At 37.0% G+C, this 13,799-nt stretch overlaps 2 protein-coding genes across 3 annotated transcripts in view; one reads left to right on the top strand and one right to left on the bottom strand.

Annotated features, from left to right (window-relative positions):
• The window catches only part of IFT88 (intraflagellar transport 88), a 145,755-nt gene that overhangs the window by 103,894 nt on the left and 28,062 nt on the right, over positions 1 to 13,799 (top strand). For both annotated transcript variants that reach the window (XM_027590104.1, XM_027590106.1), the window contains 3 exons: positions 3,780 to 3,832; positions 5,698 to 5,763; positions 9,566 to 9,672. In XM_027590104.1, coding sequence (XP_027445905.1) covers positions 3,780 to 3,832; positions 5,698 to 5,763; positions 9,566 to 9,672 — 226 coding nt within the window. The remainder of the gene's footprint in view (positions 1 to 3,779; positions 3,833 to 5,697; positions 5,764 to 9,565; positions 9,673 to 13,799) is intronic.
• EEF1AKMT1 (EEF1A lysine methyltransferase 1) overlaps positions 1,821 to 13,799 on the bottom strand; it is a 99,299-nt gene continuing 87,320 nt past the window's right edge. Inside the window, exon 5 of the mRNA XM_027590112.2 lies at positions 1,821 to 3,174. Coding sequence (XP_027445913.1) covers positions 3,044 to 3,174 — 131 coding nt within the window. The 3' untranslated portion in view covers positions 1,821 to 3,043. The remainder of the gene's footprint in view (positions 3,175 to 13,799) is intronic.

Genomic DNA, 13,799 nt, shown 5'->3' with positions numbered 1-13,799 from the left:
TGTATTTTAATCATAATTTTAAAAAATTAATGTGGTACACCAAAAACCTTTGAATTGTATACATTAAATGGATGTATTATATGTTGCATGAATTGTATTTCAATAAAGCTGTAAAAAGAGGGTACCTTGTATATGATTTCATTCATGTAAAATTCAAAAAGGCTAAATCAGTGTTAAAAAGTCAGGATAGTAGTTGCCATTGTAGATGAAGGAGGTAATGCTGGAAGAGAGTGTGAAGGAGGCTTCTAGGGTGTTGGCAGTATTCTGTTTCTAGAACTGCAGGGCAGTTTCATGAGTGTTCACTTTATGATGGTTTATTGAGCTGTATAGTTATGTTTTGTGTACTTTTCCATATGTGTTATACTTCACAATATAAAGAAAAAAGACAACATGAGCAAAGAAAGGCAACACTCCCCCACCCTGGGGGAGCCATTTAGAAATGTAGGGAGAGGGGCATTTTTATTGTCTTGATGATGGGGAAGCACTCTGGGTATTCGGTAGGCAGCCACCAAGGATGGTAAACATTCAGTAATGAGTAGAGGACCTGTACAGTGAGTTGTCTCACCCTAAATGCCAGTAGCACCTTCACCAAATGCTGCATTAGAACATGTTAATAGTATGATTTTGTTCCTGAGAGTTCATCTTAAAACTCTAAAGTCTTTTCTCTGGGGCCATTCAATGTATTCAGAGGAGCATTCTGGTAACTTCATAGGTAAATGTGTGCCTCAGAAATGTAAGCCTAGCTGTTGCCATTCCAGCAGCTGCAAGGGGCTGGGCTGAGGATCTCATTGTTCCAGAAACAGACTCTGCCTCATCCTCCAGTTTTCTGTCCAGCAGCAGCTCCTGGGGGTGAGGGGTTATTACCTGGCTGCACAGAGGGCGTGCCCAACTGCTTCTCAATCACATTTCCAATCTGTTTTCCTTCTTTGTAGTTTTGTGCCTTACCCTTCCTTCCTCAGTGCTGGTGATTCCAATTCTTGAGTATTTCTGGTGTTGGCAGGGAAGATCTGAACACCTGTCTTCAGTGTGCTGTTGGCAAGCACTTGAGTTTGACCTTTCTTTGCCCTGCCAAAGTCAGTTTCCATTTTTTTATCCATCATCTGCATATGGTTTTGTATGGTTTAAGTTTCATTTGAGATAGAATTTGAGTTCAGCTTATCCTCCTTGTTTTGGGGGGTTATTTCTGGAAAAGACATTGTGAAGTAAAAGGTTTTTACTCTGCCATCTTAAATCCAGAAGTCGTGACTTTCCAGTGGTGCTTACTTATTCCAAATATGGAGATCATAATTCTTCCCTGTGGTAATTTTCAGACTCTATCCCTTATTACTTTCTGAAAGTGTGACATAAGGGATTTATATGGGATATTATGCTGGTAAATACTATTGGGACAGTGACCTTAGGCATAGGTTCTCTTCATCTCCATTTCCTTCTCCTTGAAGGTGAATGGGTAGAATGAATTGCTGAGGCTACTTCCACTTCTAAAATTTCATAATTCTAAAATTTAAAGCCAAGTCATTGCAGATTTAAAATACTTAAGACCTTTAGTACAGTCCTGTATTCATTATACTGTGCTAGGCAATTTAAAACCAATTTGCTGGAGGTGCTGGGGCAGGGGGATGTTATTTTAAATCACTATGTCTTAAATGTGCTATCTGTAAAGTAGTAGTACTTTACTTTGAGGATTGAAGAGACGAGTAGGCATTCATTCAAGAAATAAACTTGGCTTATTATTTATAAACTAGGTTCTGATAAAAGAGAGAAACCAAAACAATTAGCCTTATTTATTTACTTTTATGCAAAACTGTCCTGTCCTATATTAATAGTGCCTGGGCTCTCTCCAGTTACTAAAAGTAACAATAGGAACATGGCAATTTAATTCTGAAGATTAATGAAGTACATTTATCTCATATCCTAAATTGTACCTTTGTTACACTTATTATGCATGACAGCTTAACTATTATAATGCATAAACTCTCGTGATGAAAATACACATTAAATCAGTGCCCAATTATCTGTGCTAATGAAAGCGAGCAATGTCACAGATCATCTGCAGTAATGATCAACTACAATTAATAATTCAGAATGTTACCTGCTCCTTATTAACATTAAGTCACTGAGCTCTGTTCTACCTCTCCTCACTGCGCTACTTCAGTGGTCAAAAAGAATTAATCCATTTTCCACATACGGATGCACACATAACCATATGCACACACTACTTCACAGCTGCTCTGGTGGCTGTTTTTTAAAATTCCCAGTAGGTGGCATTCATGAACTAAGGCTTTCCTGAAGAAGAGACAAGAAGTGGCTATAATAATAACAAGTGTTTACTGTTTGTTACATATATTGTGTTATTTAATCCTCACAAATTTACAAAGCAGGTACTATTGTTATCCCTACTTTGTAGATGAGTAAACAGAGGCATGAGTTTAAATAACTTATCAAATTCACAGAATTAATAGGTTACCGAACTAAAAATCATAATCCCAACCTTGAAGGAAATAATAAGGATATATACTTGAATATGTAAATGAGGAATTAATGATTAGTGATCACCCAGTATATATCAGGCGTCATGCCAGGTCCTAGGAACACAAAGACTGAACTTCCTTCAGGAATTTATAGTTTCATATAGAAACTAAATAATAATACAATATAGTAAATGCAGTACTAAAGAGATTCTAGGACGTTAGAAGAGTGCCTAGAACTGTCTAATCCGGTCTAGCAAGGAAGAGCATAAACGAGGTTGGAATGAGTCTCCAAGTGAAGGTGATGGTGTGTGGAAAGACCAGGAGTCTAGAAAATGCAGTGAATGCAGGGGACTCTGTCCTCCTGTTTGGACTTGCTGTAGCATGAAATGTTAGGCAGGGCACCCTGGAAGTGGACTTGGAGAGGCAGCAAATGGCTAACAGTGGATGAACTGGATTAGGACCTTGGAGTTATGGAGTTGGAGGGGAGGTGATGCATTTTAAAGAGGGAAGTAATGTGATTAGATATGTGTTTTCTTTAGGTCAAAGTGGATGGCTGTGTAAGGAGTGGATTGAGGTCAACTTGTCCAAGTAGTAGGGCTGTGATTTAAACCCTGATTTAATCTAACTCCAAAGCTGGTAGCTGTACCATCAATTTGAGTAGGAGTGAGGCTGTCTTTGAAGTCATCAGGTGAATAGAAGGAAGAGTCTAAAAGGAAATGAGAAGAGCATTCAGTTATTTCCAAGTCTTTCATTTCTTCAAATTTTGTTTGCTTAGATATTTGTAACAGTCTTTAGAAATCCTGGTCATGATTACTTATTTTAGAAAAAAAATTCATTTCCTTTTAAGAGGAAAAACAGGATGAATACAATTCTGTTTTACTCTGTCTTTAGAAGCCTAATTGTTCACACACAAGGTCAAAAATCGCCTCATGGGTACTAAATTTGCAAGCCTAAATTTCTAATCCTTAGGGTACTAAACCAAAGTATAAAATTATGGCAAAGATAATGATAATGTTTAAAATAGAATGCAGTGGTCTTTAGCCAAACAGGTTAAGTGTTCACATAAAATCTAAATAAGGCATGAACTAGATTGAAGGACTCTTAAATTTAAATTTTCTAATACGCATCTGATAGGTAATAATGAAGGAAAGTGTATATATGCTATTGTCAATAATAAAGATCTAATCAAAGGTCAAAAAGTATTTGAAAAAAACTTGAACGATACTATAGATATATAGCTTTATAAAACTGCGATCATCACAGATTGTTTTTATTTCATCTCTGATTTCATATAATTCATTTCTTTTATAGGCCTACACAAGTGAAATGGCAGCTGATGGTAGCTAGTTGTTTTAGAAGAAGTGGTAAATGCTTTAATTTTATTCATTTTTTATATATTTTGTTTCTTTGTCTTTTAGGTAATTATGTACATAACTGTTTTCCAACTGCATATTTGTTTATTAAAACATTAGCTTTTGATTACTACACATATTGAAGCATTATATGAGAAACATAATAATTACTACATACAGAAAAAAGTTATGCTTACAAAGTGGGTCACCATTATTAAGAGATTCATTAATTTTCAAAGTTAACATGTAATCATTTTGACAAGTTAGTCACAGAAAAATAGACATTTTATACATATTAGTTTACATTTCCATTTTCTGTTCACCTAAGTCTAAACATCCTTGTACGCTTGGCCAAACTTATGAGACGGTCTCACACGAGAAGCTGAAGAAGGCCCTGAACTGGAACAACTGGGGCTGTTTTCTATACCAAATACCACTAGGTACCTTTGTGTTCTCGGGAACTGTTTTTATTCCATCCTGTACTGCTGACACTTGTCCTGAAGCACAGAGCATGGAGATGTTAGTATTGTTGGACTAACTGTGAAGTGAATGATACTATTAAGACTCTAAGATATTAGGCAAGGAGATAAAATGTTAATAGATTTGTAATCCCTCTTGTAGAGCCTACAAATGATCCAGGAAAAAAATTCCTCAATCCAAAGGGAGCACAAATGTGACAGTGTTAACAGCATTCTCATCCTGTTTTGTAGGTCTCTTTCTTTACCTTTGTGAGCTCCTTCAGAGTGGCATCAGAATATATACACAGGAGTCCTCAAATCATTTAGATCATTGATCTTTGCTGTTACTGTAGTTCCTATGAGGTCTATAACATCACTGTACTGTATGTACATGTTATCGATATCAGAGTGAGTTCTGAGTTACCAGTGTTCATTACGGTGTCAGTGATAGGTGAGGCGTACATACATATGAGGTATTCGGAGTGATTTAAGACAGAACCTCCCTTGTGTTACGGAAGTACAGATTAGAAGAAGAGAAGCTGACGTTAGTGAGAGCCGCTGGATGCTGAGTGCTTCCTGTCTCCGTTGCATCCAGTTCTCACCACAGCTCTTAGAGGGTCAGCATGGCTGGCCCTTGTGTAGAGTGGGGCCCAGACAGATTCATTCCTTGTTTACTGAGATTTTAGCAAAGATCCAAAATTCATTTTTCCCTGTTCTTTACTGCTATGAAGCAGTATTGTATTATATTTATTGTATTATAAAACAAAATGCTTTCTGTAAACTTTTTAATGTTTTAAAATAAAAACTACTGGAAAAGGTTATTTTTCATCTTTTCCCAACTAAGTGAATGACATTGAAATTAATGTTAGCTTATCACTTAAATTATTTTTAAATTTGTCAGTTCTAATAAAATAATCTTTAAGTTTTAGAAATTGAATAGAACTTAATTTTTGACACTAATGTATTTATTTTAAGAACTAAACTAAGTTCTTTTTTTTTCAAGATTTTATTTATTTGACAGAGAGAGAGCAGGAGAGCACAGGCAGGGGGAGAGGGAGAGGGAGAAGCAGGCCCCCTCCTGAGCAGGGAGCCTGATGTAGGACTCAGTCGCAGGACCCTGGGATCATGACCTGAGCCGAAGGCAGTCACTTAACTGACTGAGCCACCCAGGCACCTCACGGACTAAACTAAGTTTCAATCATCACCCATTTACTTCTGCTCTACTCCTTTTTCAAATTTCTTTTATCTGTACATTTTCTTCCAGAAATTATATTAAGAATGGTTTATATATGCTTGTGGCAAACATGAAAGTCTTCTTACTAAACCAATAAATGGTGCCAGTGTCTTGAATTAAAATTACTACTTTGCTGAATCTTATTAATTTTTATAATCTGCTGTGGTTTCTTTTTTTATTTACAGGTAACTACCAAAAAGCATTAGATACTTATAAGGATATTCACAGAAAATTTCCCGAAAATGTTGAATGTGAGTTTACATCTTATAACTTTTAAGCTATAGGTTCTCACATTTTATGTCATTAAGTATGATAACTACATTTGCTAGAGTAATTGCATATATAGCTACCAGCCTATAATTTGTGATACATGATTACACATGTGGTTATAGGATCAGAAAATTTGACTATGCAAGTACATTGTATAGAATTTAATTTTTGATAGATTTAAGTATACCACTGTGTTGTCTTTAGTAGTAAATAGATCTGTATTTCAAAGTTTTGTGAAATTTGAAGAATAAATTTTGGTTTATTATTGATTTTTTAAAATTCATAAACTGATGTTTTATAGAAAAGGCATTTTTTTTAAATTTATTTATTATTTATTTGAGAAAGAGAGGGCACAAGGGGTACCTGGGTGGCTCAGTCGTTAAGCATCTGCCTTCGGCTCAGGTCATGATCCCGGGATACTGGGATCAAGCCCCATATGGGGCTCCCTGCTCAGTGGGGAGACTGCTTCTCCCTCTCCCACTCCCCCTGTTTGTGTTACCTCTCTCGCTGTGTCTCCCTCTGTCAAATAAATAAAATCTTAAAAAAAAAAGAGAGGGCACAAGCTAGGGGAGAGGGAAAGGGAGAAGCAGGCTCCCTGCTCAGTAGGTAGCCCAATGTGGGGCTGAATCCCAGGGTCCCCAGATCATGACCTGAGCCGAAGGCAGACACCCAACAAACTGAGCCACCAGGCAGCTGAGAAAAGGCATTTTTAACTCTCCACTTAGTATGCAACTTTCTGAGGTTGAAAATACTTTTAGAGTTTATGAAAATAGAACAATCATCTTGCTCATATGGATAGCAAATGAATTTTAATGTTGCTTTAAGTTTAAGACATTATGTTGGTATTGGGCTTATTTTCCTTTTGTGAAGCTAGCTTTGTAGAAAATACTCATTTATTCCCCATCTTGTTGCATAATGGGTTATTACTTAAAGTAATAATGTGAAGTATTACAGGAGTACCAACAACAAAATCATGACCAAGAAAAATACGAAATAACCATATTCACATGCCACATACTCATTAAATTGTGTATTTGGCCCTGAATAGCCTTGCAGCTAAAGGAAAGAGAGAAAATGTCATCAGTTATATAATCTTTTCTATTTATGAGGAAACAAAGTAATTCCTTGGGAAGAAGAAAACATTTCTAACTTTTCATTTATGTTGCGAAACCAAGAGATATATATTAGATAAGATCCATTAAAGTTATAGCAGCTCCTTGCTTTCATGACAATGTTTGACAATAAAATGTTTGAAAGACTTAAATTTTTTCCTTCAGTGACAGTGAACACTAAACAATGCATTTCAGTTCAGTAAGACAAATCTTTTCTATGCCAAGTTTTCCAGTGGCCCAGCCTGATCTGGGAATGAGATGTACTGCATGTTCCTTCATTAATATTTTTCTCCATTTGGCTTTTGTGAAAGGTCAACAGCAGAGAGCTCAGAATTATGGACTTTGGTAGCAGCTTAGGAGCAAGACCTTTTCTAATGCTGATTAGAAACCAATTTGTTAATTTATAGCAGTAGTTTGCAAATGCCATCAGGAAACAGGCTATGTGGGAATTACTTATAAAACTTTAAAAAGCACAAATTTCTAGCCCAACCTACAGAGATTCTCATTTAGGTTTGCAGTGGACACAGATATCTTTCATTTCCTATTTCTTTTTTTTTTTTTAAGATTTTTATTTATTTGAGAGAGAGAGTTCACACACACAAGTGGAGGGGAGGGGCAGAGGGAGAAGGAGAAGCAGACTCCCTGGCTGAGCTGGGAGCCCGATGCAGGCCCAATCCCAGGACCCCAGATTATGACCCAGCCCGGAAGTCAGACGCTTAACAAACTGAGCCACCCAGGCGCCCTTCCTATTTCTTTTTTAAAAGTTTTTTATGTGCTTCTTAATCTCAGTCAGTTTAGGAAACTGGTGATTTAGAGATTAAATGAGAGGTAACAATAATATCTTTTATAAAAATGAAGCAACCCAAAGTCTGCTAGGCAAACATTTCCCCACCTTGGCACCATTGACATTTGGGATGAGATAATTCTGTATTGTGGGCGGCCATCCTACGGATTATAGAATGTTTTAGCAGCGTCCCTGGCCTCTACCCAGCAGATGCTCCTAGCACTTCCACTCATTATGAAAAACAAAAATGTCCCCAGACATTGCCAAATTGCATTGACAGAATTCTGATTTAAGAACCCCCACAGTGGCTATAGTACCTCTGCACTGGACCAGTAAAGGGAGACTCTCCATGCAAGTCCAAATTTCTTTCTTATTGAGAGTTTAAGATTCACTCTAAGGGGCACCAGGCCAACTCAGTTGGTGGAGCATGTGACTGTTGATCTCAGGGGTGTAAGTTTAAGCCCTGTGTTGGGTGTAGAGATTACTTATAAATAAAATATTTTTTTATTTTTTTTAAATATTTTGAATTGTATTTTTTTAAAGATTTTTATTTATTTATTTGACAGAGATAGACACAGTGAAAGCAGGAACGCAAGCAAGGGGAGTAGGAGAGGGAGAAGCAGGCTTCCCGCCGAGCAGGGAGCCCGACGTAGGGCTCGATCCCAGGACCCTGGGATCATGACCTGAGCCAAAGGCAGACGCTTAACGACTGAGCCACTCAGGCGCCCCTAAAATATTTTTTTAAAGATTTTATTTATTTATTTGACAGAGAAAGAGACAGTGAGAGAGGGAGCACAAGCAGGGGGAGTGGGAGAGGGAGAAGCAGGCTTCCCGCCGAGCAGGGAGCCCGACGCAGGGCTCGATCCCAGGACCCTGGGACCATGACCTGAGCCAAAGGCAGACACTCAACGACTGAGCCACCTAGGCGCCCTAAATAAAATATTTTTTTAAAGAAAATATTCATTCTAAAAATTAAATGAATGATTATCTATGTCATAGGGAATGTTCAAGGTGACTTCGGCCTCGATAATTTTCAAAACAAATTATAATTTGTCTACCTTAACTATAGCTATAGAAAAAACATTTGCACCCATGTAATATCTCATTTTGAGCAGAGTAGTTTTCTGATAAACCCAACAGGATAATTCATTCTTAAAATATGTTCTTCAGCTAGCAAAAATTGACTTGCTCTATAGAGTTCAGATGACATACTAAATTTCAGAGAACATCTACCAAAAACAATGATTTTTATTTTACTTTAAATATTCCTAAGCCACTCATTCTGAGGATAGGTAGGTAAGAGAAATAGTTAAGTATTATTTGTACAATATATGTAAATTCTTATTGTGAATTATTAAGATAAACGTATACATAGGCAATTTATATAGTGACATCTTAAATTATTTTAGTACCATTACTTTTACAATATGTTAATGGTCATGAATTGCTGACTTATTTACAAATTCTTGTGGAGTGATGCTACAGTGTTGGTATATAGCACTGTTCAAGCCCTGTGGGTGTGGCAGAAAGTAAAACAGATGAAAACCCCTGGGAAGAGAAAGACAGTAAACAAATATATAAGTCAGTAGTCATAAGTGGTGTAAAGGTAAAGCAGATAAGGACATAAAGAGTATGGGAAGGGCTCTAAGTAGATGGTGTGGTCTCGCTTGAGGGCAGGGCAGGTGGAGAGAGTCTGTCCCTTTAGGTCCCCTTTCAAGGATGTCCGTTTTCATAGGTCCAGAGAATACGAACTGTCATTAATTTTTAATAGAAACAACCACTATTTGTATCATTCCTACTTGTGTCCCAAAAGACTGAGTTCATTGATTTGTTATATTTTCAACAATGTGCATTAATATTTTTCTAAAACTATTTTTTACAATTTAGGTCTGCGTTTCTTGGTTCGTCTCTGCACAGATATTGGATTAAAAGAAGTTCAAGAATATGCAACAAAACTCAAGAGATTGGAAAAAATGAAAGAAATACGGGAACAGGTATCTTCTATGGCCCGAAAACTGCTGTGTGTTAATTTTCAAAATGTCAGCCTTCTGTAGCTCAACTGAGTGATTCTGAGGGCTTCTCTCGTAAAATAAAGTTGAAATTTTTTTCTGCCGTGGCACAAAAGGAAGAATAACTGAAATTCTAGTTTGAGGATAAAATTCTATCAAGAACCAATTCTTAATAGGAGAAAGTGCATCAGAGTTAACATACTTTCATGGAGGGTTACTCATAGACAAATCACTGTAACTTTCCCCAATACAAAATAACTTACAGGTTAATTTATGCAATTAGTTTCAGTTGGAGTGTCCTGTGGCCCATGGAAGCTAAGCTAAGGACTATATAATAATAGTACCTTTTCTTTAAGGTGTTTCATTATGTAGTGGAACATGGCTGTGAGAATAATATTAATATACATGGAAGCATTTTATTTCTGTGTTTCATGCAATATGTGCATTAACAGTGTTCTTATTTTTACTTTTTTTTTAAGATTTTATTTATTTATTTGACAGAGAGAGATAGTGAGAGCAGGAACACAAGCACAGGGAGTGGGAGAGGGAGAAGCAGGCTTCCCACGGAGCAGGGAGCCCAATGTGGGGCTCGATCGCAGGACCCTGGGATCATGACCTGAGCCGAAGGCAGATGCTTAATGACTGAGCCACCCAGGCGCCCCCATTATTTTTACTTCTTTAAGAGAATTATCTCTCCTAAGTTTGAGCCTAGAATATTTAAAAATTTAACATGATTTTTGAGTATCTGCCTTTCATAGAAAGAAAATATATTCAAGGTTAGACTTTTTCAAGAAATTAATTATCTTGGATAATTAAATCTAAATTCCATATTTACTTTCAAAATGTGGTTATCTTGTTTTTGCTTTGAAGATGTGATCTGATTGTTTTATTCTCTTTTTAAAGTATAGTTGTTTAAGGATTATGAGCATGACATAGATTTTTACCTTAAAAATCCTATAAAATATCAAGTTGGTATTAAAATGCCATGGTAGGGTATATAGTTTAAAACTTGCTGTGAAGACCAATTTACTACCATGTACCAATTGCTAAATTAGGTAACCTGTGTGAAAGCTTTGTAAAATTAAATGGGTATAAGTCAAAGTTCAAGTTATCATAATTGTCCTCATAATCACTATTAAATGTGTTTCAATAAGAAGAATCAAAAATAATTATATATTTCACACCAAGAACATTTTTGGAGCTTAAAATTAGTTGTTAAGTTATAGTATAGAACCAAAGAAAGAGTCAAAGTCTTTTAAGACTCCTAAGTTTAGGGGGGGCCTGGGTGGCTCAGTTGGTTAAGCGACTGCCTTCAGCTCAGGTCATGATCTCAGGGTCCTGGGATCGAGCCCCGCATCAGGCTCCCTGCCCAGCGGGAAGCCTGCTTCTCCCTCTGACCCTCCTTCTGCTTGTGTTCCCCCTCTCTCTGTCTCTCTCTCTGTGTCAATTAAATAAATAAATAAAATCTTAAAAAAAGACTCCTAAGTTTAGTCATCAGTAGGTTAAGTTTATACTGAACAGAGAACACACAACTAATACAAACTATGGATCATGCATAATACACTTCTCACAACTTACAACCTTAAACAGGAGAACTGGCATATGCATTACCATCTCTGATTTAATAGACTTCCAGGGTGGCCCCCTTTTACACAATAAGTAGCAGTCCTTCCAACTCCCTGGGACTTGCCTTGCAGCCAGCTCGTAAGGGTTGGTAGCTCCAGCTGTAAGAAATCTGATTCTGAGCAGTCCCTGGGAAATGAACTTTAAGGGCAAAGACCAAATATGCCCCCTTTAAAGAGATGCAGAGTTGCTTTTGTACAGTTTTCTTATCGCTTCATTTCTCCATGTTTAGTTGTATCTGGGTTGAACCATTATAGATACTGTGCTCTAGTTCTGGTCTTTGAGGTACTGTACATCTTTACATTGGCTTCCTCTCTCCCTTTGCCTTTCTTCTTACCTCATCCTCTTTCCTCTATGCACTCTCTCTCTGGGGTGTTAAACTCTTCCTCTGGCTGACTGCTATGAGCTGCTATTCGGGTGGACTGTTGGATCTTACTATTAAGAATGATTATGTGGGTGGCTCAGTCAATTGAGTATCTGTCTGCCTTTGGCTCAGGTCATGATCTCAGGGTCCTGGGATCCAGCCCCATGTCGGGCTCCCTGCTCAGTGGGGAGTCTGCTTCTCCCTCTCCCTCTGCCCCTCCCCCCTACTCCTGTGTGCTTGCTCTCTCTCAAATAAATAAAATCTTTTTAAAGAAAGAATGAGTATGTAAATGTCATTGAGACTGATTTTTCTTTCTAGTTTGTACTCGGCCTTTTGATTCCTCTTCCATCAAAATATTTATATATACATTGAATATAGTCAGTTTTTACCTGTTTCTCTCATAGACCTGACAGCCTTCCACTGTCTTCCCTAAAATAATTCCCTAATGACTTAATTAAGAGTACTTTAGTAAACTCACTCAAGTTACAATTGATGCATTTAGATTAGATTCAGTGTTTCTCTTACTTATTTACTCCAATTATTAAAATCTCACAGTGTTTGAGCAGTGCCTCTTTTGGCAATATTTTATCACTGCCCTCATTGTAATCTGTGTAAAACCTAAGTTCACTTAGATATCTTCTCTCATTATAGCTTCTCCTTAATATCGTCCCTCAAATGTTACTGCTTAATCTTTCTTTAGAGTCAGAGTCACAGTCCTCATCCACAGAGCACTCTCTCTGCAGTGCCCTTGAAATCAATCTCTCTTTTCTTTGGTACTCTTCATTAACTCTTAAACAAAAGAAACATGTTCTTGATATTTTCTCACTTATGTTTTGCTTATAAATACAGTGTGGAAGAGAAAAAATAGTGGAAAAGAAAGGTCCTAGGGAGAAGAGACAGAATTCTCACTCTCTGAGAGCTAATTTATCTTTTAATTGTTGACATGTCCCATTTCAGTTTGTGTTTCTGAGATTGTGAGCCCATGGGGCAGAGCATTCTATTTCCTGGCTTGCATAGTGCATAAAGCACTATTAGTTATAAAACAAAGTATAATAAATAAACTTATGAACTAAGGACACTCTCCTTTTCTAAATTTGAACTTGTTGCTTTTTGTGTCTCTTGTTTAGAATCTGTCCTAATGCGGAAACTTAACATTTTTCTATATAATTAGAATTTCTTCATATAATCATTGTTAATGCCTGCATAATACATTATTGTACAGATATGTCTTGATTTCCTTAAGCATTTTAACATTGTTAGACAGTCAAATATCTTTTTTAGAACTGGTAACTCTCTACAATCAGTCTAATTTTGGTGTTTCTTGCTGAAGAAGAACACTTCCATATTGTGAACTTGAGAACGTTTGGGAAATGGACATATAATTGAAAGCAGGGATATCATAGATAATCACATCAAACTCTTACCTAGAGCTGTTGAAAGGAGTACAAAGTTGACCCCCAGTCTTTATGCTTTCCTCTCCTCTGGAAGTGCTAATAAAGGTAGAAGTTTGGCAGCAGGAAGGAAAAGAAGTGAAGGCTCTGGATGAACGTTCGTTAATAATGTTAGCACTCTTCATGGTTCTGGTTAGTTTTCCCTTTAATTCCACTTGATGACATCTGCCTAACTAGACATTAATAATAGCAACAGCTAACATTTACTGAGTGCATGACAGGTACAGGCACTGTTTTAAGTAAGCACTTTATATTTATTAACTAATTTAATCACACTAGTCCTATGAAGTTGGGTATGGTTTTATTATTTTTTTTAATAAATGAGAAAACTGAGGCCCATGGTGGCTAAGTAACTTCCTCCAGGTCACATACCTATTAGGGGCAGACCTAGGCTTCATATCGGCTCCTAAGTCTATGTCCCTAACTACTGTGCGTTACTACCGTATGAATAGTAGGGGAAAAGGATGATGCAAACAATTATTTTCAGTTGATGTATGGTCCTTACTTATTCTGCACTCAGAAAAGTTGGTAACTCATACCATGAATTAAATTAAAATGTATCTTGCCATCAGCTCACCAAAATTTGATTAGGCATTAGGGTCTCAGAATAGTGCTATTCAAGGATGCTCTGTGGACCAGTAGAGCCTCAGAATCACCTGGGCACGTCTTAGAAT

This window comes from Zalophus californianus, chromosome 3 (assembly GCF_009762305.2).
Source record: "Zalophus californianus isolate mZalCal1 chromosome 3, mZalCal1.pri.v2, whole genome shotgun sequence".
In the NCBI taxonomy this organism is placed as follows: Eukaryota; Metazoa; Chordata; class Mammalia; order Carnivora; family Otariidae; genus Zalophus; species Zalophus californianus.
The sequence above is the reverse complement of the archived record's forward strand: the minus strand, read 5'-3'. Positions and strand labels throughout refer to the sequence as shown.